This window comes from Rhineura floridana, chromosome 6 (assembly GCF_030035675.1).
Source record: "Rhineura floridana isolate rRhiFlo1 chromosome 6, rRhiFlo1.hap2, whole genome shotgun sequence".
NCBI lineage: Eukaryota > Metazoa > Chordata > Lepidosauria > Squamata > Rhineuridae > Rhineura > Rhineura floridana.
The window spans coordinates 25,646,373-25,673,026 of record NC_084485.1 but is presented as its reverse complement, the minus strand read 5'-3'; the positions used below and the strand labels follow the sequence as shown (position 1 = coordinate 25,673,026).

The following is a 26,654-nucleotide window of genomic DNA, read 5'->3' as shown; positions in this document are numbered from 1 at the left end:
CAATCCAAGGTATGTTTCACACTGACCCTTCTCAAGCAGCTGTAAGTTTTCTTCAGCAGTACTGTAATATACTTCAGGCGATCTCCTGAGTTATGGAATTCCCTCCCTACAAAGGTGTGTCTGGCACCTTTGCTGTCCAGATCTCAGAACCAGATCTCTCCCCCACCAAGGGCTATGCTAGAATTCCACCCAATCTGGATTTCGTTCCAAATTTTCCATTAATTCTCTTATTGTCTGTTGTAGCAGACTGCAGTGATTTTCCACAGCTATTTAAAAGAAAATTCAAAAAAAACCCCCACCTCTCAAATATTTATATTAATATCAATATTTTTGATATTTCCTTCCATTGATCAATATATCCTTTCAAAATGTTGATGTTTCCTTTCAGAAGATTGATATTTCCTTTAAAATTATTGATATTTCATTTCAAAATATGGGTATTAATGTCAATATTTTTTGCAAGGGGAAAAATATTGGTAAAAGCAGTGGCTAGCAGACAAAGAAGGAACTCAAATCAATATCGGCCTGTTAGGTCAACGGAATGCTTCAATCGAACACCAGCTGACAGATCCCATCTCTATCCCCACCCCACCTCCATGGCTGCTTTCTAGTAAACAAAAATTAAGCACACAAGGGCCAACTGTGTGATTAACTGTTAACATCATGTCTAATTTGATCTTTAACCTGTTACAGCCAAATCAAAGAGGAGGCCTGTGACACCGGGGTTGCCAGGCCCGGCCTCCCAGAGGTCTTCTGTATCTTTAAAAGTTGTGCAGGGGGAAGGGAGAATTCCACCTTGTGGTTTTTCCTATTACAGGGTTGCCAGAACACCTGCACTTGGCTGACTTTCTCTTCTCCTAAAAATACAGGATCAGTCTCAGGCCCTGAACCTGGCGACTCTATGTGGCACCTCAGAGACTAACAGATTTACTGTGGCATCAGCTTTCTTGGAGGGGCACCCACTTGCACCTGAAGGTGTGTGCTCAAGTCTGCCAAAGTCTATGCCACAATAAATCTTAGAGTTGTGTCCAGAGCTCCTGTTCCACTCACGTAACAGTCTTCCGCTTGCACAACAGAACTGCCCCTTCCTCTCTCCTCCACCCCCCTCCTCCCCACACTCTCAAAAATCTGCTCCAGAGGTTTGGAGAACCCTTGGCAGGAACAGGAGAGGAAATGGAAGTCCTGGTGTGCAAGTGGAATACCACGTCTTTAAGGCAGTAACTGCTACAAAAATGTATAGATTTGGGGGAAATCCTGATAGATTTTTGTGAGGACTTTTAAAAAAAAAATCATAAGATGATGTAGAAATGTGGAGAACTGAATTGAAGACTGGAAACTGAGAAACAGACAGAAACCAAAACTAACAGTTTTGTTCATTCCTAGGTGGAAGGCACCTTGCCCAGGCCCCCTCAAACAGCGCACCAGCCACACTCCTTACCAGATGCAACCAAATACATTACAATCCCAATCCACAAATGCTGGCGGCATTATACAACAAAGCCTGGGAACACCTAAGTCCCAAATCGGCTCACACACAAAAGCTTCCCGGGACGGTGGCTACACCAGGATCACTAAAGAAAGAAAAAAGGGTAACGTACAAGGCCCTTAAAAAACCCTCCAAACGACTGTTTCTTCTCTGCTCTCTTGGGGGTGTTTGCCTTTGTGACTTCTCCTCCATTCTGAAGGGAGTCCGTCTCAGCTGTTTCTTGCTCTCTGGAGTCTTGCTGGTCTCTGGCTTCCTGTTGGTTTTCTTGCTGCTTGTTCAGCTTCTCTGTTGAGCTCTCTTGACTCTTCTCACCCACAGGTTCTCTGTTCTCAGCCTGGGTCAAGGGCCTGTCTTTGAAGTCCAGTGTCTAAAGCAGTTTCAAACAGGGGTTATTTAAAAAAAAAAATGAAGGAAAAAAGAAAGAAACGCATTCGGCAGGAGGTTCCCACGTTTATTTAAAATTAAAGTTATCCATCCTCCCCCCACCTCAACACACAACTCACACACACACCAAATGGTGGAAAAATCATTTGCCCCAAATTGAGGGCTGCAATCCTATCCCAGCCACACTTACTGATGAACTAGGGCTTACTTCTCCCTATACTTGCAAAGGATCAGGTTGCACAGCATATTAACAGGGAGTTTAGCCTGCCACCCGCACACGCATGACTTCCCCCTTTACAATTGTGGGGTTACTCATGTGAAGGAAAATGGCATTAAGTGGCTTTCTGCAAAGCATTTCTTTTTATCCATTTCTGCATGATAAAAGAGGAAAGGTATCTGATGTAGGGCCATGTCTAGATGGAACTCAAGTAGTTTTATTTAGATCTTAACAGTCTGTGTCTGTTCTGACATTGCGTTTTAAGAAGTTTTAAAAAGATTTTTAAAAATATGTTTTAAAGATGTTTTATTTATTTTTAAGATGTTGTTAGTGTTTTGTCCTTTGTTTTCCACCCTGGGCTCCTTCTGGGAGGAAGGGCAGGATAGAAGTTTAATAATACATAAATAAAAATAAAATAAATTTAGGCATTGTGGGGGGTGTTTATCCACCACCATCATTTTCTAACATGTTTTAGCAAGTGTCCGAAGCATACCACATAGATTCTCAGTAATAATTACAACAGTCTCCATATGGAGTTCTGAGATTAAGAGATAGTTGTTTGCTGAAGGCCACTTAGTAAGTCCAAGACTGGGACAATATTGGCACCAGGTAATAAGAACTGTGTGCTGCTCACTCTTTAGTCTACTCTGTTGACAGGAACCAGCAGGTGATGAACATGGAATGTGCATTCTGTACTGCTGATTCTCTGCAATAATCACAAGAAAAAGACACTCCTGGTGGTATGCAGAAGGTCCAATCCCTGGCATCTCCAGGTAGGGCTGGTAAAGACCCCTGCTTGAGGCTCTGGAGAGCTTCTGCCAGTTAGTGTAGTCAATACTGGACTAGATGACCAAATCAGGTATAATGCAGCTTCCCATGCTGGCATACAAGGGTGGTTGGATGCAAAGGAGATCAGGGCTCCTGAACCTTCAATAGTTCTGTAGAAGAGGGGATTTCAAGTATAATTGGCATAATAATAGAACGTTCAATCTGGAGCCTAGAAAGTCACAATCCAGACACAGCCCTACAGACAGAATGTTTGCACATGCATGCATGCAACAAACTACAACAAAGCAACTAACTTCTCATCCTAAGCCATGAAGCATGAAACCAAAAGAGAGAAGAGAGATCTGAAAAGTTAAGATAACAGACAAATGACGCTGGGCTGCAGAAGGGAAAGATGGTAACAACAAATGTCCACATTGTAAAATTACAATACTCCCAGAAGATTGACAAGCCATTATTTGGCTGAGGTTGTCCAATGCCATAGAAAATTCTGCATGGGATTGCAAATGGAGGAAACATGACTTCTTGTGTTATTTTTTTTTAAAAAAACTTCTTTGCAAAGCAACAACTACTACAAGGCAGTTCACTGCAGCAAAGGGCGGGGGAGAAGAAGGTAAGGGCGAGGCTTGAAGGTCAAAAAGGTTCAAAACTGAACTACAGTACAGCTTGTTTAAAAGAAAAAGGAACTAAATGGCACTGTTAGTGTTACAGCTCTTCAAGTTTACAAAGTGCAACAAAGGAATACTCATTCCCCCCTCCAGCCATCACTGTGCGTCTGGGATGTTATGCCCAAGCTAAACACCTGAAAGCAAACATATGCTGTAAAGGTGGCTCAGAGTCATAGGTCATGATATTTTCAGGGTTTATCAGAAATCTATGTGTTAACATCTATAATAATAATAATAATAATTTAAAATATGTTAAATTTAATTTGCTTGGGCCACATTTCATGGCAGATGAAACATCTGGTGTCATAACTGTTACAGACTGCAAAACTGACTTTTGATGCTTGAATGAGCATTGAATTCATTAAAAGCTGTGGCTGAAGAAAAACTGTTTGAAGTCCCATGCTGGTAGTTCTCAAGCATTCCTACTTTATTGTGTAGGCCAGTGCACAGGTAGTACCTTGGTCAGCAGCGGACGACAGGGCAGAGGCACATACCTGACCTCTCATCATCCATGTTGCTGTGGTGTACCGAGAGGGGAAGAAGCAAGGCGGTGGTGAAGTCTGTGCAGAGCAAACACACCAGCAGAAGTGGCTCCATTGGTGCATTTGGACTGCACTGACCTGACCTCCTCCTTGTCCCTCTCCCTTCCAGTACACCATGGCAATGTGGGTGATGGGAGGTCAGGTAAGGGCCACCCTGCCACCCGCTGCTGGCCGTGGTCAAGGCCCAATCCATGATTGTTGGGTTGGGCTGCAGAATTGCACATTTCTTCATTGTAGCCCCTCCCCTCTTGTATGCAAATTTGCCCTCACACCTACAGCTTTTAACAACCCCACCAGCTATCACAATCCAGGGTGAGGAAACTTAGGTACATTCCTCTCCCAGCATTTGAACACTAGGTTAGGTATGTACCTGGATTTGTGTAAAGGGCTAGTGATTGCTGAACAAGTGAACACACAATGCTAAGCCAAACCATGGCTTAATGTGAGCAAGCAAACCATGAATAGAACGCCATAGAATAAACCATCACTATAGCTCAGGTTTGGATGTAACACTAAGACAAACTATGGCTTAGCAAATAGCAGTGGGGCAGCAGCAGGACCAGAGGAGGAGCAACACAGTCACTGTGTGAAGCCACATGTTTCCTCATTCATGCTAAGCCATGGTCTGGCTTAGTATTGCATGCAAACTGAGACATTATGTCTCCAACCACTCTCTGCTCATGGCTGACTGGAGCTAAAATATGAGGGACTAACATATGGAAAACCAGGGTGGTGGTGGAAAGAGAGACCTAGAAAAAGTTCGTGGTTATCTAGAAATTGCCAGGGAGGTGCAGCTACGGGGAAATATTTGCTTATTCAGTTTCCACCTGTTGTGAAATGGTTAAACACACAGGTGCTCTGCATTAAAAAATGGCAGCCCTGTTCCATTGCAACCACCCAGTGATTTGTCTTGATCATCCCACCCTTTCTCTTCACAAGGCCTCTTCCTTTAAGTTTCTGTTGGCTGTAAAGAACAAATGGCGGTGTCAAGAAAGGTTTGCCCTGGAGCTAAGTGGAAAGAGTACGCCCAGCATGTCATCTTATCCTTGAATCAGCCTGAATATCAGCAGTTTTTTTAAAAAAAACTGAATACAATGAATTAGATAATCTCTTTGAGGTTTTCCATACTAACTGTTTAAAAGCTGAAAACTGACACATTTTAATACTGAAGGAAAGGACTTCGAGAAATAGAAATGGAAAGCTATAAATAATGAACTGATTTAATCCTTCTCTTTGTAATGGTTGATCCAGACCCAATGATCTGCCCTAGCGTGAAGACAGCTAGTGCTTCTTGAGAAAGGAAAACCAGATTAATAGGATCATAGTTTTCCTGAGGAATTCTGTTCACAGAAGCCACAAAGCTATAGTGGCTGTAGGAAAGCTTTTCAATCTGAATCAATCAGCTGAATCAATCAGCTGAATCAATCAAACTCTTCAATTTTTGGTTTACTGCGTTTTGGCAAAGATCAGAAATGTGGAAGCAGAACATCCAAGGAGGGGATCCCCCCACCAGAGGACAAATGGGCCCTTGTGGTGCCAGCCCTCCAGAATGGTGTACTGAAGAGTCAGCTTCTGCATGCCTCTATTGATGTTCAGTGACATCTCCCCTCTTTTTTTCAGTGCTCTATACTGTTGCCACCACCATGAGGTTAAATAAAGCTGATTGCAGAGTGTTTCCCTTAGCAACTGTGAAGTGTTACATGTGGGCACATTGCATAGGTGCAGTGCTATACTGCAGGGTCCCCCATAAGGTCTTATGCCAGTTCAAGGACTTACTGAAAAGCTACTGCAAGGGGACAAGAGGCTAGATGAACTGATAAAAACCAATGCAATACTCAACACCAAACATCACAAATGCAGCAAGTGTGCCCTATTTACACTGTACAAAGTTAGAAGGGATAGTTATTTGTTATATTCATTGCAGACTCATTCTCCAAAGAGCTGTCAGTGGCTTATATATAGTTCATCAGGAGGCGGTCTCTCATTCAGACAGCTTACACATCCACATATTGGCCACACCCACCTCTGGCATATGGTTTCTGGAGGGCAATGTGGCCCTCAAACCAAAAAAAGAGAGGCTCCCCTGGCTTACAGGCTTAAACAATAGGGATGCGTCCCGTGCTTTCCAATGGACTGCAAGGAACAGCCACATTCCACAAATGGTAATTGTCAGGTTGCTGCCTTTATTGTCCACATCATATACTATACAGGTAGTAAACCTATAAAGAGGGCTTCAGTATAACAATATCTGCTTTTTCATTTATCAATGGCAGCAAAGATTTTCATAGTCCATAACTGAGAAAAAGCAGATGTACCTACTATCACTAAGTGGGAGATAAAGACATAAGCTTATGCATTAAATTAATATGCTGGATGAAAGTTGAGGAAGAAAAAAACAAATTTGGAGAAAAACTTTGGGTTGTATCTAATGTGGCACGAGTGGAGTTCTGCTGGTGCAATGGAGCTTCTTCCTCTCCTCTCCCTGTGCACCTCCAAAATCGGACCCTCTGGAGCAGTTTTTGAGTGTGCACAGGGAGCTGCAGTGGAGAGGAGAGGGGCAAGCTCTGCATAAATGGAAGTCTGCTGTGTGCGCAGAAAAGCAGTGCTGGATATCTTTTTTTTTCCAATTCCATAGAAGAAATACCAAACTGAGTTAATATGAAGTGGATGCACTTGATGCAGTATTAAGAACTACACACAGATGCCACACATTATACATAAAAATAAGAACATAGAGAGGTTTTTAAGACAAACTTGAGACCAAACATAAAATAAAACAGAATTGGCTTTATTCTTATGTTGAATTTTGTAAAGGTTTGATAGCTTAAAATGATGTTAGTAAATCTTTAATTTATAAAATGCATATCCATGTGAAATATTGGATATCTGTTTGGAGTGTTTTTGATACGTTTGATAATTTAAAAACTCAAGCAATGTCTCAACTTTAGCTGCGATTACAATTATGAATACTGAGATTTGTTTTCAAAGGAGATAATGATGATTTTTAACCTAACAGTCCCACTTTCAGTGCAAGCGTTATTAGGCAAGAAGGAAAGGATGAAACACAATAGGTCAGAATGTACCAATCAGTTATGCTGTCATTACAGAAAAAAGGCAAAGTGAAACTCCAGAAGTTGGTTTCAGCTGAACCCATCACCAAGGGAAGATGGAATCCATACACTTACTTGGGGATCAGGTCCTTGCCCATTTACCTCTTCTGAAGGAGTTACCCCTGCATCTCTTCTGACTGACTAAAATAATAAAGGATTAGATGCATTTCTTTCCAGCATGCTCCTGTGACGATTGTTTAATAGGCGATGCTAGCTAGGTCCCTGACAAAGCAATCTTAAGTGTAGGAAGCCAGTGGAACTAATTTTGGCTTAAATTAAGCCAGAATAAGTTACCCCTATTCCAAACTCTGTTCAGGAGCGGAGCAACTGGTGGCTGAGCCAACTTGAGCCTGGCAGAGGGAAAAACAAACCTTTAAATAGAGGTTTGCTGGGATACGTACCCCTGGGTTGCCAGGTCACATAACTGAGCAGAAAGAGGTTTGGAATAGATGCAAGTCTCCTCTTGCTCTGCCATACCCCTTCTGGGGGACTTAAACCAGCATAAATTCTGCCAGCTTATGTTTTACCAGCTGAGCCCTAAATGACCCAGCATATCTCTGAATGGGCTGTGATGGGGGAGTTATACCAGCACAGCCCTGACTGAGCCAGGGCAGCCTATTTCACCACCAAACTCACTTATCCTGATGGATCTTGGGTTTGGATTGTACTGTTAGTCTCTAACTTGTGTTTCCAAAACTATCTATTTGGCTTTGGGTGGCTCCAAACAGGGGCTTAATTTGCAAACGGCCCATTCCGATATCACACACAGCACAGTGGCAACATTTGTAAAAAAAATTGTTTATAATATTTTTATCCAGACAAAGCAAAAACTGGATTATATGGGAGGAAACTACAGTTTGGCATCTCGATGGTGACAAGTGTTGTGTGGACTGCAAAAAAACTTCCATGTATGAGGAGTACTGATCTCACAATAAACACCTGTCTGGAACTTAGAAGCAGCCTTTATCTGTTGCATGGCTTCTGATCGGGCAGAGTTCATTCATGTCTGACTGTTTTTAATATGAGGCCTATTGCACAGGGTAAGGAAGGGAGGGGAACTGGTGCGAGACGAGGAGAGGAGTTGCTCAGCCACAGGCCACTACCAAACAACTATTGTAGTACTCAAATAAAATAGAGTGGCTATTTAGAAAATCAAGTTAATCCCTCCTGGGACATACTTTATATATCCTCCAAGACAAATCCAAAAACATCATTCTTACCAATTTAAAGAATTTCCTCAGGTTTGTTTTGCTGGGCTTCTCATCTCCTTTGGTCTTGATTTCTGCAACTTCCTGGCGCCTGCTTTCGTCTTTAGCTGGGACCTCGGGAGATGCTTCAATCCTCTCAGTGGTTATCACCTCGATGTCATCTGTTGGAGTCTGTAGGTTATTCATAACGAATGTCAAGAAGTGATTAAACTGATCATCCACGGCAATGCACTTAGATCAATGAGGATGGTCTGTTTTAGAAATTCAGAATCACCCACAGGAATCATTGTCATAATCCCATATGGAACATTTATTTCAAAACTTCAGCCAGGCAGATTTTCTAGGACACAGCTTGGAAAGAGGAAGAAAGAATGATCTGGCAGCACTAGTGAGAGGAGAGATCCTGTTCTTGCTGGGGTGTTCTGGTCTTTTATTCTTTTGCCCACATGCAAAAAAAAAAGCTCATAGCTCAGTTGTAGACCACATGGCTCACATGCAGAAGGTCTTAATGTCTTGGCAGCTCCAGCTGAAAGGAACCCAGATAGCAGGGGTGAGAAAAACCCTGCTGGTGAGAGACCAGTGAGAGTCTACAGCACAGAGCTAGATGGGCCAGTGGTTTGAGTGACTCAGTATAAGACAGTTTCATAGGTTTGTAGTCAATATTTCATATATGAGAGGTAGGAATGGGGGAGAAATTTCATGTAGTTTTGCATTTAAATGCAAACCCAGCTAATCCAAACCCAACTTTCTGAAACAACGTGCAGAGTGAAATGTCGCTATTCTCCAAAATTCACACTTCTCCAAATTTTGCAATATGGTTCTCTAGCAAAATAACAATAATATGTACAAAAATGCATGTATTAGTGAGAATAACTCACAAAAATGCATTAGGTGGAACTGCATGCAAAAATGTCTACGGGAGGTAAAACTGTATGTTAGGACAACTGCACAACAAAATGCTGTTGAATTTTTGTGAATTTTTTTTAAAAACAACAACAAAAAGTGATGCAGAATTGTGGTGAAGACTGGAAAAATAAGAAAGTGAGAGAAACTGAAATTGACAGATTTGTCCATTCCTAATGAGTTGTCTCATAGCTCAAGCCTACCTGAATATCGCAGCCTCTGATTAATGAGCCCTTTCCCCAGTGACTGACAGCTTGTTGTAATTAGGAGCAAAGCAAGTAAGAGGAAGAAAGTAAGATGTCCAAATATATCACAGAGCACTATATAGAGGAGAAGTAATCACTTTCTTGCCATCTTTAGTAACTGTCAGTCCCGAGGGCACTTGTTAGCAACCAGTGGCTGCATGGCACCTGGAGTTTTGCATTTCTGGATGCCACTTTCTTCTTTAATTTTTTTAATGCAACAAAACTTTTAGATTTTCTTTTGAGAAAATCCTTAGTAGTAACTTCCGGAATATATTTAGCTGGTTACAAAGGCAAGCAAACCAGCCACCTCAGCAATGTAAACTGCTTTGAGATCTATTGCTAGTAACTTTCCTATAAATGATTTACAGCAGGAGTGGGGAACCTGTAGCCTTCCAGATGATGTTGGACTACAACTCAAATCAGCCCAACCAGTATGGGCAATGGTCAGGCATGATGGGAGTTGTAGTCCAGTAACATATGGAAGGACAAAGTTTCCACACCCAGACTCAATCATTCAATCAATCAAACAAACAAACCTTCAGTTCTCTGCCCATAGAAAAGTAGCATGTCAGGTGCAAAATTAGGCTACAACCTTTCCCCCTGACATGCTACATTTCTACATGCAGGGAATTTATTTTTCTATGCAGGAAAATTCAAACATGCCATCCCATCTATGTGCAGCCTGACATGGTACAGTCTTAACAAGACTGCACCAAGTCATTTCATAGATAAACCTCACTTTCATATGCCCACTGTATTGGGCATTGTACACCATTGCTCAATCCAGGTTTGGCATGGTAACAGTGGATTTCTGAAACATGCTGGTTAATGAACTACCAAGGAGTCAGCCTTTGCAATCCCTCCGGCCTACTTATTTGCTGGAGCAGTAACCCATCACATTACATGCACATTATGATAAACGCAGAGCTGCTGCTAAAAATGGCAGTCCTGTATTTAGTCCCCGCTTTCTTCTTTGTAACCTGTAGTGACATTTACCATGGTACTGACATTATAATATCAGTGTGCTTCCCTGCCACCAACCAATGACAGTCAATTATGTGGAGCAGGGTTGGGGAAACCCATAATGTTGCAAAGTCAAGCTATGGGTAAATTAGCAAAATAGTCACAGAGGAAGAGGAAGAAAACTTGACACGGGGCTGTTGTTTTTTGTCATCAGCCCTGTGGTTTCATCGTAATGTACAGTTCCATTCAAAAGTCAAGTAACCATTAGCAACTAAGGCTAATGAGAGTAAGTCCAATTGAAGCCAATGTTGCTTCCTTCTGAGTAGACCTGTATTGGATTGCAGACTTAGCCTGTGATGTATTGTATCAGCCCCTCCAGACTCTCTCTCTCTGTGTGTTTTACGGGTGCATTCAGCAGCATGCCTTTGGTGCAACAATAGTGCATTAGTGGTGGATTTATCTTGGACCATCCACATATCATTCTGTTTTATTCGCTATTCTGCAATGCTTCCCCAATGTTACCACATTATTGCCATCTGGAAGGACACTCCTGCACTATAATTACAGGTTTTCAGAAGTATATTACGAGACAAGCACTGACTGGAAATGAAGCAGTATATCCGCCCCGAAACTTTTGCAGGCACAAACAGTACTGAAAGCAGTACTATGCTATGTATTACTGCTCTACCCCAATAGCATAATGAGCACAAATAATCATGAATGCACATAAAAAAGCTGGAGGGCCCTGAGTTTATTGACAACACAGTTATAACAAATAATAAATCATGATTCAATCAGATAACCATAAAAAGAACCAGAACCATTATGACTGTCTATGATACTGCCACCATGTCATCTGAAAGTTTTAACTTAATCTTAGTATAAAATGTAGTGCAGTAGTGTTTTATAACACTGGAGGCCTGAAACAGAAGGACATAACCTAATCAGAGATTAATATTGAACAGCTAACCACAGCTATAACATAGAATACAGGATAAACAGTTCAAAGAAAGTCTTATAAACATTTCAAAACAAATATTAGTGTGGTGCATGTCAAATTGCATCCCCTCCAAATATAAATTGTATCAGCCTATGACATTAGCAGATACATTTCTGCTGTCAGCAGCAGAAAACATTAACTCCTCCAACCCACCCAGACATAAAGTCACCAGTTATTTAGGGGTAGGAGAATGTTCTCTTTCCAAAGCAGAATACATCTTCAGTAAGGCAGAAGCAGTCTCCCAGGACTTCATTTTTTAAAAAACAGTATAGTGTGGGATCATATTACAGTGACTGCTGCTACAGCTGTAGCCCAAATGCGTGTTGTCTCTCATGCTATGTTGATGCAATGGGTTTAGTTTCACTAGTGACAACAGCTGGTATCCTGGGAGGAAATTCCAGGTATGTCGGCGTTCAAAGAAAATAAGGAAGCCTAATTGACTGACTGTTTTATGACCATGGTGGTGATTATTATTATTATTATTATTATTATGCTGCTTCTCATACTTTGATGATGGCTACTTTAGCTGATAGGGATACTTTTGCTGATAGAGGTATGTTTGAAACTATTTGATGTAATTAGATCTTGCAAAAATAAAAGTGGTGCTATTTTACTGCAAGCACCCATTTTCAGTAGCTCTGCTACTCAATAAGCAATTTTTGAACTGGCATATAGTGAAATTAATTGACATGTGTAGCTAAAAAAAAATCTCCCATGATGGTCATGGCAAACCTACATTTAATCTGGCCATGATGTGACATCATCAGTTCTGAAAATCATCTCAATACTGGAGCAATCCAGGGCCAATTGCGTGATATATGAAAAACGTCTAACAATAAGGCCACATCCACGGTATGCATTTAAAGCAGTATCACACTACTTTAAACAGGAATGGCTTCCCCCCAAAGAATCTAGGGCAGCGATTCTAAAAACTGTTTTTATTTTATTTATTTATTTATTTATGAGATTTGTTAAACGCCCATCTGGCAGAGGTTAATCTGCCACTCTGGGCGACTTACAACCAAACACAAGTACATTCCATATAGACATAATCAAAATCCTAAAAATTAGAGATTAAAAGTTAAAAGCTTTAACTATAAATTTCTACAAAACACTGTCTATGATTGGATATTCGTAATGGTGAGAAATGTATGAAAGAGAAAGGGAAATAGAACAAAATCACATCACCATCTTTTCACAAATCAGTTACAAACACAGAATACAAAAGGATAATAAATGAAAGGGTATAAACTGTAATGCTAACATCCCCATGGAGCACTTGAAAACTGCTGTGGGTTTTTGCGGACCACTTAATTATTTTTCTGCCTATTGTAGCAATTGTAATGTGCTATGCTAGATGCATTATAATCTGAATTCTATGGAACTGAAATTGTAATATAATAAAATACAATATAAGAAATAAAAGCAGCAATAAAAGCAGAACAAAAAATCAATGTGAATTTATAATGTGAAGGATTTGCCACCTCGTGTCTCCAACCAGAAATCCACAGACTATCTGAGCGAAGCTCGTGGAAGACTGGAGGTCCACAAGACGCAGTTTGGGAACTCCTGGTCTAGGGAAAGGTAGTTTGTGAAGTGTGCTGAGAATTGTCAGGAGACCCGTTTCCCTCACAGAGCTACAATTTTGAGAGTGGTTTAACAACCAATCCCTCTTCACAGGGAACTGTGGGAATTATAGCTCTTTGAGGGAAATAGGGGTTTCAGCATCCTTAACAAACTAAAGTTCCCAGGATTCTTTGGGGAAACCATGACTGGAAAAGTGGTATAAAAGTGCTTTAAATGTATGGTGTGGATGTGACCAAAATCTCATTGCAAGATGACCCTCAAGGGAAAATGACTATCTAGAAAAAACATGTATCATCTAGAAAATCCACACATACCTTTTTCCAAAATAATTTACTTAGCGGTGTAGGAGTGGAAGAATATATCTCCTTTGTTACTATGTCTTTTGGACTTTCATTGGTGACAACCACTGATGCTGTTGCTGGCTGTTGTACGGGAGGTTCAGGGGCTTTTGTGTTCTGCTTTATTGCTGGGCTCTCTTGTGACGGAGCAACAATTGCTTCTGATTTTACAGTAGTAGTGATTACAGGTTGCTCAATACTCTAGAAACATGTACAAGAATTTGTAAGACAAGGACAAAATTAAATATTTGGGAAAACATTGGTATTACATGTGGGGGGGAGGGAGTAGAGACATGATAACATGGCACAACCATATCTTACAATATCAGGGCCGGCTCCAGACATGCTGGTGCCCCGGCGCACACATGCGCCTACCTGTCTCTCACAGGGAGGGAGCTTCTTCCGCTCACCCATTCGCTGGCTCCATCTCTCCTGTTTTGTGCTACGTGTGCACATCGCTGCCATCAATCAAGATGACACTGGAGGCTTCAGCCCCTTAGGAAAACCTCAGCCACCATCTTGGTTAATGGCAGTCCTGCGCGCGCAACCTGCACAGCCTCAAGAGATAGGAGAGCCCGGCAGGCAGAAGAAGCTCCCTTCCTGCTATCCGCGGCAGCTACTCTGCCGCAGAATGTGGAAATGGAGTGCTACTCCTTCCCCATCCTATTGAGAGGCCCTGGCTCCAGGGGCCCTCAGCCAGGGCCCAACCTGGCCACCCTTTGGGACCGGCCCTGCTTATGAAATACAATTAATTCCTACATTTATCTTCATATAGCACAAGTTATGGCAGCCTTCCACAGCCTAGTGCTTTCTAGATGTTTTGGGCTACAACTCCCATCAGCCCCAGCCAGCATAGCTGCAGCACTGGCTGATGCTGATGAGGGTAGTCTAAAATATCTGGTTGTGGAAGGCTGGGTTACACTAAGAATGAAGATAACAGCATGGCTATATATTTTGGAAAGTTGTTTGTTTGCTATACTTAAGATATAACCAAATTTGACATGATGGTTCCTGAGATCAAGGAAGAGGTTTTCATCTATGTTTAGATATAATTGGACACCATTTTAATCAAGATGGTGGACTGAACCTTTCACAAATGCACTGATTTTAACCAAATTTTGTGTGATGGTTAAAACAAGGAGCATGTTTTTGTTAATATTTGGAAACAAATGGACACAATTTTGAACCAAGATGGGGAACTGAACCTTTCAAAATGAATCAAAATTATAGAATAGTAGAGTTGGAAGGGGTCTACAAGGCCATCGAGTCCAACCTTCTGCTTAATGCAGGAATTCAGGTTAAACCATACCCACAGGTGGCTGTCCAGCTGCCTCTTGAATGCCTCCAGTGTTGGATAGCTCACCACCTCCCTAGGTAATTGGTCCCATTGCTGTACTGCTCTAACAATCAGGAAGTTTTTCCTGATGTTCAGCTAAAAATGACACTGGTTTTAACCACCAATTTCAAAATGGCACTGATTTTTTGGCTTCTTAGATTTCCTGAGCACTGCCAAGGATGAAGGTGAAATATGTAGCAATCTTCCATTCTACATGGTCCTCATGAATGCTTTTCCACAGTGTTACTCACTTTGGTATTTTCTGTTTGTTGGGCACCTTTCTTCACCTAAAAGAGGGGAAAACATACACATGCAAGTCATTTGGGGCAGTGCCATTCCACACTTTCCAGTATCTATTATTATGAACAGGGATAGGTTCACACCATCAGTATGCATCATAGCTGACATGATGAAACCCTGTAACTGGAAGAATGTGTGGTGACTGGCAATGTGTTTCAGTATTTATCTGACATGCTGACATTTTGATCCATCCATTCTGAAGGTTGTATAGATAGTGGTGAATTGGTGTCTAAAATTAAAGCCATGATGGTGGCATTCTCATAAGTGATCAGCTCTGTTTGTGTGTGTGCCTGTGTGTAATCAACTCATGATGACTTCACTGACTCATCCACTAAAAAATGGTTATATGAACTCATGTGATGTCCCAGCTTTCTTGTAGCTGTGGAAACCAAAACCAACTCATTTCTTTGTTACTTATCCACTTTGGGATGCATCCAAGGTAACTTTCAGCAGCTTCAACCTGTGGGAAAGCATTACTTGTAACAATATTATTAATGTAAGTCATTTTAGGCCGCTTCTATAAGAAAAGCAACTAACAAGTATAATATTGTATTATATTGCATATTATGTTGTCATTCCTTACTATCCAGTAGTCAATCTTTGCAACTGTTCCTGTCCCACCATATATTTCTGGTGATCTCACAAAACTAATCCTTTTTTGACAACATAGTATGCATTCAAAATTCCCATTTTAAAATTTCTCATATAAAAACATGAACTCTTAATATAATCCTAGTGCAGCAATAAACTTGTATCCAACTATTAGTATTTATGTTATTTTGGTGAGATTTACTCTTTTTTTTTTAAAAAAAGAGAAAAACTGCTTTTGGTTGAAATTAGTATTAACAAGGCGACCTGAAAAACAATGTTTCCCTGGTGGAGAAGGTGGCAATAGTTTTGGAGAAGGTAGCTTCAGAAGTTATGAGATACAAGAAGAACTGGCTGGCAGTTCTCCATGCCATTTTATAGATTTCAAATTGGAGCTTACACATTTTATTGCTGATGTTTGAGCATACATTGCTTCAGGCATTATATAAAAAAGTATGGAAAAGGAGTCACTCACTTTTCTTGTTCTTCCTGCATCATCTAATGTCTGAAATTGCTCCAAGTCATTCCTTATCTTTCAACCTTTAAACTTTTCTAGGGTTTGAAGGTATCTTTAAGGTCATCTAGTCTAACCCACTGCTGATGTAGGAAATCCATTACTACAGCATGCCTGATAGGTGGCCATCCAGCCTCTGCTTAAAAAACCCCTATCAGAGAAGAGTACGTACTCATTTTGAGGCAGTCCCTTTGAACAGCTTAGACTTCCTGATATTTACTGTAAATCCCCTTTCTTATAAATTTTAATCTGTTGGTTTGGGTTCTGATGCTTGGAGTGAAAGCAAAATAATAATGTTCTGTTCCCACAGTGGGCAAACAGATGTCACTGTGAAGCCCATAAGCAGGAGATGAGCACAATAGCACTTGGCCACTCATGTTTCCTAGCAACTGGTATTCAAGACATACTGCCTTTTATCCTGGAGGTATGCCTAGCAGACATGGCTAACAGTCACTGATAGCCTTATTTATTTATTTATTTATTTATTTATGGCATTTATATACCGCTTAATCATTTACATTTTGAAGCAGTGTACACAAAATAAACCATGCAAAATAAAACAATAGAACCATTATAAAACAAAACAGAAACTGGAACACTACCTTCAAATGCCTGCTGGAATATAAAAAGTCTTTGTTCAGACTTATGTTCATGCACCTGAAGTTCAGCTAGGAGGGTTCCTGTCTCATCTCAGGTGGGAGGGAGTTCCACAGGCTTGGGCCCACAACACTGAATGCACAGCTTCTGGTAGTCATGAGCTGTGCATCTGAGCCATGGGGGACCATCACCTGAGACTCTCCCAAAGATCTCAGTGGTCAGGCAGGGTTATAAAGGATCAAGTGGTCCTTAAGACATCCTAGACCCAAGTTTTTAAGGGCCTTGAAAATTAATACAAGAACCTTGAACTGGACCTGGTAACAAAAGGGCAGCCTGTGCAAGCTTTTAAGCACTGCACTTATGTGGTGGCGGTAGTTTGTCCCCATCAATAGTCTAGCTGCAGCATTTTGCACCAGCTGGAGATTCTGGACCAGGCGCAAGGGTAGCTCCCCACAGAGTGCATTGTAATCAAGTCTTGAGACTACCAGTGCATGAATAAGCACAGTTGGGTATCCCTGTCCAAGCATGGCCATAGCCTTGTCCTTCACGAATTTGTCTAATCAGAGTAGCTCAGTAATTACAAGTGGGCCACAGCTCAGTGACAGAACACATGATTCAAGTGATTCAGTGACAGAGCACAAGGTCCAAGCATTGCCTCTCCAGGTAGGGGTTGGGATGACCCCCTATCTGAACCCTGTAGAGATGCTGCCAGTTATGGTAGACAACAGTGAGCTAGAGGGACCAATTATCTTACTTTGTGTAAGCTGAAGGCAGCTTTCTGTGTTCCCTCTTAATAGTGTCTTGACAGGCTAAACATGCTCAATTTCAACCTATTCTCAAAAGACACAGACATCAGGCTCCTCACAATCCTTGTCACACTTAGACCAGTAATTATCTGGAAAAAGCTCAGTATGACTCCAAATACATACATGGAGTTTGAAGTGGGAGGGGACTTCCTGTTCACTTCAATGTTGACGAATTCTCCATAGATGGCAAGACAGAGTGGGGGGTTGCTACCTTCATGTCTTGCTTGATAAGCCTTCCAGGGGCTTTTAGCTAGCCACTGTGGGAAAGAGAATACCCTGCTTGGTCAGACTCCCTCAGCCAGGTGTCCTCTAGATACTGCTGCACTACAGCTCCCACTAACCTTGCCCATTGGCCATCCTAGCTGGGGCTGATGGGAGCTACCGTCCATAACACCTGGAGGGCACCAGGTTGGGGAAGGCTGAAACAGATGCTGATGGAGCAGAGCTGATCTTCTGTTGACACATGCCCATCTACTCACGGATATAATTATTAACTTAGAAAAACATACAAGGAAGCAGACTTTTCCCACGTTGATCCTGGTGTCTACTCAGATGTACATCTCTCTGATTTCTTTACATGTATGATTAGAACTAAAGAACATGTATGATTAGAACTAAAGTCTTAAACCTTTTTTCTTTACCCTCAATAAGGACTTGAAGCTACTACTATAAAACGATATAGCTCATTCTCCTTTAGGGGAAAATGTGGATCTTTCCCTTTTTAAAACAGCATCCAATATGATACGTTTGTCTCCAACCAGCCTGTCTTCCCCATCACAATTCAGTCCCAAATCAATGCACTTATTATGTGATCCCCCCTATTCCCAAAAATTCCATGTGGGTGTCCAAGTGGAATTTCTTCACTCAGAAATTAATGTCATTTTCCATCCACAGCTTGAGGGTCTTTGTCTATACACATTCCTCAGGATATAATGTTGCCATTCTTTTCTGTCAAACAAAAATATTGATACTTAATATTAAATTATAATACATGGATGGTTTTGACTACAATTTTGTACTAACACAAATCCTTCAGTTCTTCAAAATGAAGCATGAACTCATTCTGGTTCTTTACTGCTGATTTATCGCTGGAGCGTTGCTCTACCTCTTTGTTGGTTGCATGCAACCAGCTGTTTTCAAATATCTGAAGAGCTGTCCTAAAGGAGCAAGTTTGGAGCTTGAGGACACTCTTGGATCCTTCATTGTCACTGGAGGCATAAGTGGCCTCTATGGCACAGAGTGCTTTTTACCAGCTTAGGGCACAATGCAAATGCCCCCCTCCCACTCATGGGGCTTTGCGGAGTGGCAGGGCCACTACCGCATCCGCAGTTCTGCCACTCCTGGCGGGCATGGTGAGGTGTGTGTGTGTGTGGGGAAACAGAATGATTTGGCTTGATCTGGACCTGATCTGGACCCTGTGATCTTCAGGATGGTGCAGCAGTTGGGACACCTGATGCCATCACATGATAGCAGTGAGACCGGCTTGGGATCCTGGAGCAGACAGCTTCTTGAAAGGTCAGACTGAACCATAAAGTGGATTCACTGCCCTATTGACATCCACTGAGGTTAGCCATGTTCATTAATTTCTACGGGTCTACTCTGAGTATGACTAGCATCGGATACAACCCTAGGATTTTGATCAAACATTAGCGGTAAGAGCTGTGGAACAGACTGCCTTGGGAGGTGCTCTGGGCAATCCTTTGTTGGAAGTATTTAAGTAGGAATTGGATGACCAGCAGTCAGGGATGCTATAGTTCCTGCCCTGAGAAGGGGATTGGACTATATGACCTCCAAAATCCCTTCTAAATCTAAATTTCTAATATTCTATGATACAGTTTAAAATGATGTTTTAAATAGCTGGCCAAAGAGTTTTCTGGAGTTTCTTCCAGACTGTTAGAAAGAGACACCATGAACGGAATAATGATTGTTCTCCTACCTATTGCAGAGATTATTAAGATACATCGTGTGAAATTCTTTAAACACTTTTAAATTCATTATACATTAATGCCAAGTGTAATTTTAAAAGGCACTTTTTGACTTCATTGTTTGTCAGTTCTAAGCTCTGGTTAAAGGCAACACAGATTTTGTTAATGAGAGGGGGTTATTAAAATTACTCAGGATGGTCATTATGATGTGGTCAGAGGGCTTTCCTCCCTGAACCCTGAATTCACAGATGTTACTCTAGGGTCAAATTTCCAGATTCCAAAGTGGTTAAGCCACTTCCCCTGGCTGCTTTCTCTGACACTACCTCCCCACCAAGCCAGATTTTGCCCTTTATTGAGTCTGATCATTGCAATTTTTCATTCTGGGTTAACAATATGAAGACTCATCTGCTACCATTCAGGGTTCCGTTTTTGTTAGTCTCCAGTACCAACCTTATGCCTAAACAGTTTGCTAAATGTACTGTGTCCTAATCTGGGGCTGTCTGGCTTCTTTTTCTTGGTGCCTTTCACATGGGAATCGGCCGCCGTCTTCTCAGAAAACTGCTCGCCGTGGCCTGTTTGAGATCCCTTTTGTGCGACATCATTCAAAGCTGAGTATCTGCTGCATGTTCCATTTTCCTTTTGCTTACAATATTTATTTATTTAGCAAGATTTCTATACAGCTTTCTAACAAAAAAATTCTAAGTGGTTTACACAACAGCACAAAATACTCATTTTAAAAACAGCCTTTTAAAACAGCAGGCAATGTTGGCGATCACTCGTGGCCGAGTAAGATTGTCTTCCAACATAATTTGGTTGGAAGACGTCTGTGTGTGAATTTGTTTTATGTGGGGAGATCGGCGCATGATGATCAACACACAATCTTGACAGAAAAAGACAATAAAGCTATCAAAATATAGGCAAAAAGCAACAGCTTTAGAAACAAATGTACAGAATAAATGTATGTCTGGCCTAAACAAAATAGATTTTTAGCAGACATCAAGAACAGTACAATGAAGGCGCCTACCTAATATTAATAGGCAAGGAGTTCAAGAGGATAGGTGCTGCCGCACTAAAATATTGATTTCTTGTAAGAGCAGAACAAACTTTATGTGGCACTTGTAAAAGCGCATATGCATCAACAGTGCTTTTATTGGTAAAAAAACCTGAGATGCTGATACTCATATCTTGATAACAGTGTTGTGTGTGCCAGCACAAAATGGCTCCCATGGGCAGGAAAAAAAAAGAGGCACCAATACTCTGTACCAGTGAGTACCATCACACAAAAAAAGAGCTGTGCATCAGCAAGGTTATATGTTCCACATTATCATAAAATAGTAAAGATATCCACACATCTCTTTAGCGAAGAGAATTCTGCAGTCCATTGTTTTGATAACTACCTCTCAGTTTCTCCCAAAAACCAGAGCTTGGAAAAGTTACTTTTTTAAACTACAGCTCCCATCAGCCCCAACCAGCATGGCCACTGGATTGGGCTGATGGGAGTTGTAGTTCAAAAAAAGTAACTTTTCCGCCAAAAACACAGTTATGGCAGGAGTGGTGGACTTCAAGCCTGGGAGCTAAAGTGGCCCCCCAGAATGCTCTATCCAGCCCTTGGAACTCTCCCCAGGCTACACCCCCTCTCCATGGGCCACATCCTGCCCTGCTCTGTACCCTCCTTGAGTACTTTTGTTGGACTGGAATGTGCCCTTGAACTGAGATAGCGCCTCTTGTTTTCCTGGATGGAAGTTGGGAATTGTGGGTGAGTGAAGGAACCTCTGACTTTGGTGTGGGTGGAATGCAACCTCCTGTACAAAGGTAGAAGTCACATCCAGTGCTCTGTCTATTTTTGTATTTGTCTCCACACACATTTTGCCTGTGGCCCTGCCCACAAGCAGTTTGTATCTCCTGAAAGGTTGCCTATGAAGGGAGCATGGCCCACAGGATGAAAAATCTCTGCATGAAGGTAATACACAGGAACGGTTCCCATCATTCAAACATTCTGCCTTCAACACTTTTACTATTGATTCATCTGCCAAGGAATACCTATATAGAAGTACACTGCAGAACATTTGGGCCACGTTCTAAAAGCATACGTTGTGTACTAGCCAACTCACATGTTGAGTTTTGCAGCAGCCCTGGATGAACGCAACCTAAAATACACGTTGTAAAGGCAGCTTGTTAATGATGTGTGCTGCACTTCTAAGCCGTTGCTTATCATATAAGACCAAGAAGGTCGAAAACACACCAAGATACTTCATTTTCCTACACAATGCCCCCAATCTTGTAGTACAAAAATAAATGGGAACTTGGCACTACCAGCATTGCGTTCCTGGAGAAAGATTGCTTGGAAGCAAATATACTATATGGGTTTGGTTTGCTGTGAGTGGCTGGATGTCTCCAGCACATTGTGCAAACCACTCCTTCTGCAAAGTATAGCCATGTCTTGTTTGCAGCTTTCTTTCTTTCTTTTTTGTTTTTTTAACCTCCTGTTTAATCAACTCCAATGAGTTTTAGTCTAGAGAATGGATGTCAGCTTCTGTAGTCTTGTGGACCACTATTCTCTCTAGAAAGTGATCTAGGGGCCAAGGAGAGCCAGCTTCATAATAAAGTTGGCACCATCTAGTGGCAAAGACTTCCCAGTTAATCAAGCAGTGCACATGTGCTCAGGCACAGCACTATACATACATATGTAAGTGTACATATTGCATAAATACACCATTATATGCAGTATTCAGACATTCTGCCTTCAATGAACCTTTTTGATTCTGATTGCATACATGCACCAAATTCCCAACGAAAGATGTAATATTACTGCTTGGATTCTTAATAAGATACACCTTCAAGTTATTAGAGCCAGTATGGTGTAGAACAGCCAGTATGGTATAGTGGTTAGAGTGTTGGACTGGGATCTGGGAGATCAGGGTTTAAATCCCCACTCAGCCATGAAGCTCACTGGGTGACCTTGGGCCAGTCATTGTCTTTCAGCCTAACCTATGCTACCTCACAGGGTAGTTGTGAATATAACATCGGGAGGGGGAGAACCATGTTTGTATACCACCTTGAGCTTCTTGGAGGAAAGGTGGGATAAAAATTTCATAATAGATAAATAAAATAAAAATAAATAAGACAAGTGCTGAAACAAACAAACAAGCAAGCAAACTAGTTTTAGGGGCCATTTCACAGACTGCATAGCAATCCCCCCTTTTTTTGAGGAAGGATGGGATAGAAATGTAATAATAAAACAAGTAAATAAATAAATATCCCAGGTCTTCCAACAATATCCATTTAACAGGGAGTTGCAGTCAACCCTGGCGCTCTCTCACGTGTACCTATTTGAAACAGGTACTCTCAAATACCTATTTGCCAATTCACATTTCACATTTTTGAAGTGCACCTAAAAAAAAAAAGTAATGCGTGCAGAAGCCCTAACATATTTCACTATATTGCTGGAACTGTAGATCATATACTTTGCTGAGCATACCAGAAGGTCACAAATTTAATCCCTTGCCCATGTGGGGCTGGAACAGATCCATATCTGAAACCCTGGAGAGCCACTGCCAGCCAGTGTAGACAGTGTAGAACTAGGTGGACTACCGGTCTAACTCTGCATAAGGCAGCTTCCCGTGTTCCTTTCCAGCTCATAATTAAACAATTTCAAACCAAGATAAGGGGGCATTTGTTAAATTCTTCATAGTCTATATTTGAAAATGATTGAGTAACAAATTATATATTTTTTATTCCATACTTCATACAAGGAGCTCAAGGCACTGCACGTAATTCTTCCCTGCCACACTTTAGTTTTGCAACAGTCCTGTAGGACAGGTTTGGCTCAGTGATAGTGACCAGCCTAAGGTTACCGTACCTAGTGACCTTCATGGATGAATAGGAATTGAGCCGGTTCTCCCCATCTTAATCTAACACTCTTTCTACTATAGGGTGGCTTTATAGGTACATGGTCCTCACCTGATGACTTCAACATCATTCCCATATCATGCCTTGCATGGGCGAATGGACCAGTCCATAGAGAGTCAGGCTGGAATTAAAAAAACCACTCAGCTGTGCATCTGGTTGAGCTTGGGCCAGTCACTGTCTCTCAGTGTAACCTTACATAAGAAGGTTGTTGTAAAGGTAAAATAAGGGCAGCAGCCATGTACACTACCCAGAGCTCCTTGAAGAAAAGGTGGCAAAAAATCCAAAAAGTAAATGAAGAAACTGTGGTAACCAATAACACCACAGAGGGTTTTTAACATTGTCTCACATCAACTCAAATGCAATGAATTTTCAATGCAGGTTAGGTTGTAGATGCATGTGTGAACCAGTCCTAAAATACCCATTAATCCAGTTTAGGCAAGTAACCCCCAAAAAGGGAGGAGGGCCCTATATTGCGCTTATTTTGCCAGGAACAAATCACTCACCTTATCCTCAGAGTCACCCTTGGAATCTGTTTTGCTTGGAGATACCTTTCAATTAAAGAAGACAAAACAATCCATGAAATGTGCAATATTGAAAACCCAACCCTCGAAAGCATCTAAGTGAGAATCTTTAGTCTAGCCAGGAGAGAAACATTAGGTGTGCAGATTTTAAACTGAGAATGTGCATGGAGGGTTGAACAAAGGCCAATGGCTTTCAAATACAGAAATAGATTTAAGTTAAGCATTGGAAAGAACTTCCTAATTGTAAAAGCAATTCAAAGTGAGAACAAGCTACCAGGGGAGATTGTAAAGTCTTCTTTGAGGACAAATTAAATGAGCACCTGGCAGGGTGAAAGCAGATTATAGGGTCCCTCCCCCAGAAATCTGAACATGGCATGATAGAGCCACCATTGCTTGTGGTGTGTCGACTCTTTTTTGTGTCACACTACTATAAGAACAGAAGTACATAGGAAGAGCTCAGATGCATCAGGCTACAAGCCTATCTAGTACTCTGGCACTCTGTTCCCACGGTGGCCAGCCAGGTGCCTATGGGAAGTTTGCAAGCAGGACTTGAGTGCAACAGCATTCTCCCCACTTGTGTTCCCCAGCAACTGGTATTCAGAGGTAAGCTGCCTGTTACTGCAGGTAATGTATTGCCCAGTAGCCACTGATGGCTTTATCCACCATGAATTTGCCAAATCCCCTTTTAAAGCCATCCAAATTGGCAGCCACCACTATATCTTTTGGCAGCAAATTCCATCGTTTTAACTATGTGCATTGTTTCCTTGTGCCTGTCCCAAATCTCCCGCCATCATTCCACTTCATTGGATGGTCCTGAGTTCTCAGATAATGAGAGAGGGAGGAAAATGTCTCTAGCCAGTTTCTCAACACCATGCATAATTTTATATACCTCTGTCATGTCCCCCCTTACCCCCATTTCTTTTTAGCCCTAAATAGCCACAAACGATGCATCATTTTGGTTGCCCTTTTGTAACTCTACAGTATCCTTTTAGTGCTGTGGTGACCAGAACGTATTCCATTGTCTCTAGTTATCTGTATTTTGTAAGATTTCGTTGAGCTTCAAAAACCCCCACAAAGGCTGTTTGATCACTAGAGGTTAAGTAATCGCAGGCAGCAATGACTTAATGATACCAACTTTGATAGCTTTTAGGCTGCAGTCCTATACTTATTAAACTTGGAGTAAGCCCCACTGAACTCAGTGGGACTTATACCTAAATAGATATGTATATGATTGCACTGTAAAATGACTAGCTTCAGCCTCAGAGATGCTCTTGGGCTCATCTACATGGTGGTTTAGTGTGTGTTTGGTGCTACTCACATCCTCTTTTAATTTGCATGGTTCACATGATGTTACTGGCAAACAGAAGCTATCCCGCAGTTTCCCCCCTGTAAATCCGTACTAACCCAATACTCTGATAACACAAAAAGGGAAGGAAAAAACGCCTGCATTCCATAACTCTAGTGCTTGCAGATGCTTTGCTCTGATGCTTGTGTGTGTGTGTGTCAATCATTCCCCTCTCCATGCCCACTCCCTCCTCCTTTCTTTCATTTCATTTCCCATGGGCTGACAACTTCCGGCTGCTCTCCCCCGTTCTGCAAGCCTTTTTTATGTTGCTGCAAATGTTTCCTAATTTTTCTTTTCCCCAAAACTTGTGCACAAAAGCATAACACTGCTCAAACAAAGATTTGTCTTTCAGCTGTATTGTACCAGTGAAAATACAAATTTGGTATTTCCACCTGGCAAGGAGCGCCATTCCAGCCACGCAAGAGAGAGCTGCCTGCAGCCACTGCAATCCAATAGACACAGAGCCACATTCTGACTCTGTCAAAGTGAGCGGACCCCCACACCTCGCACCCAAAAAAGACTTTGTTAATAGGAGCTTCTTTCCTGGAGGATTTGTTAACTGAGGTATTACTGTAGAGTGCTATAAGTGACTTGCAATTGTTAAAATGTCAATAGTATACAGCAGTATTGTACATTATACTTCTTAAGTACTTAAGCTGTCTTCTGTGAACCTAGGGTGGCCAGATGCAAAAGAAGATACGGCTCCTGCACCTTTAATTGTTGGCTAGAAGAAGGAATTTCAGCAGCTGTACTTTGCATAATAAGCTACAGCTCCTGAACTTCCCTCTTCCACCCAACAATTAAAGGTGCAGAAGCTGTTACAGCTGGCAGCTTTGAATACAATATTTTTGTGGCAAATGCAGTCTATAAATAAACTATGACTGAAAAGATAGCCAAAGCCAAATCACATGCTGGAAATATCCAAGTGTTTTGGTAACATTTCCTGTCATATTGCAGAAATATTGTATTCGATTTATTACAGAATCCTATGCATATTTACTCTGAAATGAGTCCCATGGTCCCTAGAAATTGGAAACAAGTTCCACTGAGCTCAATGGACATTCCCTCGGAATCAAGATGCTTGTGATTGCACTGTTAATGTATGACAGCAGCACAATTGTCTTAGTTGTGCCTAAGCTGTGGTTGAAGATGTGGACAAGATACTGGAGACAATGCAGCCTCTCGGCCCTTGCCCTTCTTGGTTTATTAAAGCTTGCCAAGCAGATATGACAGAGTGGATCCAGGATGTAGTCAACTCATCTTTGCAGGAGAGAGTGGTCCCAGCTGCCCTGAAAGAGGTGATTATCCAACTGTTCCTTAAAAAGCCCACCCTGGACCCATTGGTTTGTGACTACTACCACCCAGTCACAAATACT

The 26,654-nt window shown here is 41.6% G+C and overlaps 1 protein-coding gene across 4 annotated transcripts in view; it reads right to left on the bottom strand.

Moving 5' to 3' along the window:
- The window catches only part of BCAS1 (brain enriched myelin associated protein 1), a 65,651-nt gene that overhangs the window by 1,778 nt on the left and 37,219 nt on the right, over positions 1 to 26,654 (bottom strand). The window contains exons 5-10 of one of the 4 annotated variants that reach the window (XM_061631228.1): positions 23,916 to 23,960; positions 15,025 to 15,060; positions 13,414 to 13,638; positions 8,414 to 8,572; positions 7,269 to 7,334; positions 1,599 to 1,853 (exon numbers count right to left, since the gene is read on the bottom strand). In XM_061631228.1, coding sequence (XP_061487212.1) covers positions 1,599 to 1,853; positions 7,269 to 7,334; positions 8,414 to 8,572; positions 13,414 to 13,638; positions 15,025 to 15,060; positions 23,916 to 23,960 — 786 coding nt within the window. The remainder of the gene's footprint in view (positions 1 to 1,598; positions 1,854 to 7,268; positions 7,335 to 8,413; positions 8,573 to 13,413; positions 13,639 to 15,024; positions 15,061 to 23,915; positions 23,961 to 26,654) is intronic. The other 3 variants (XM_061631229.1, XM_061631231.1, XM_061631230.1) reach the window with 3 other exon arrangements.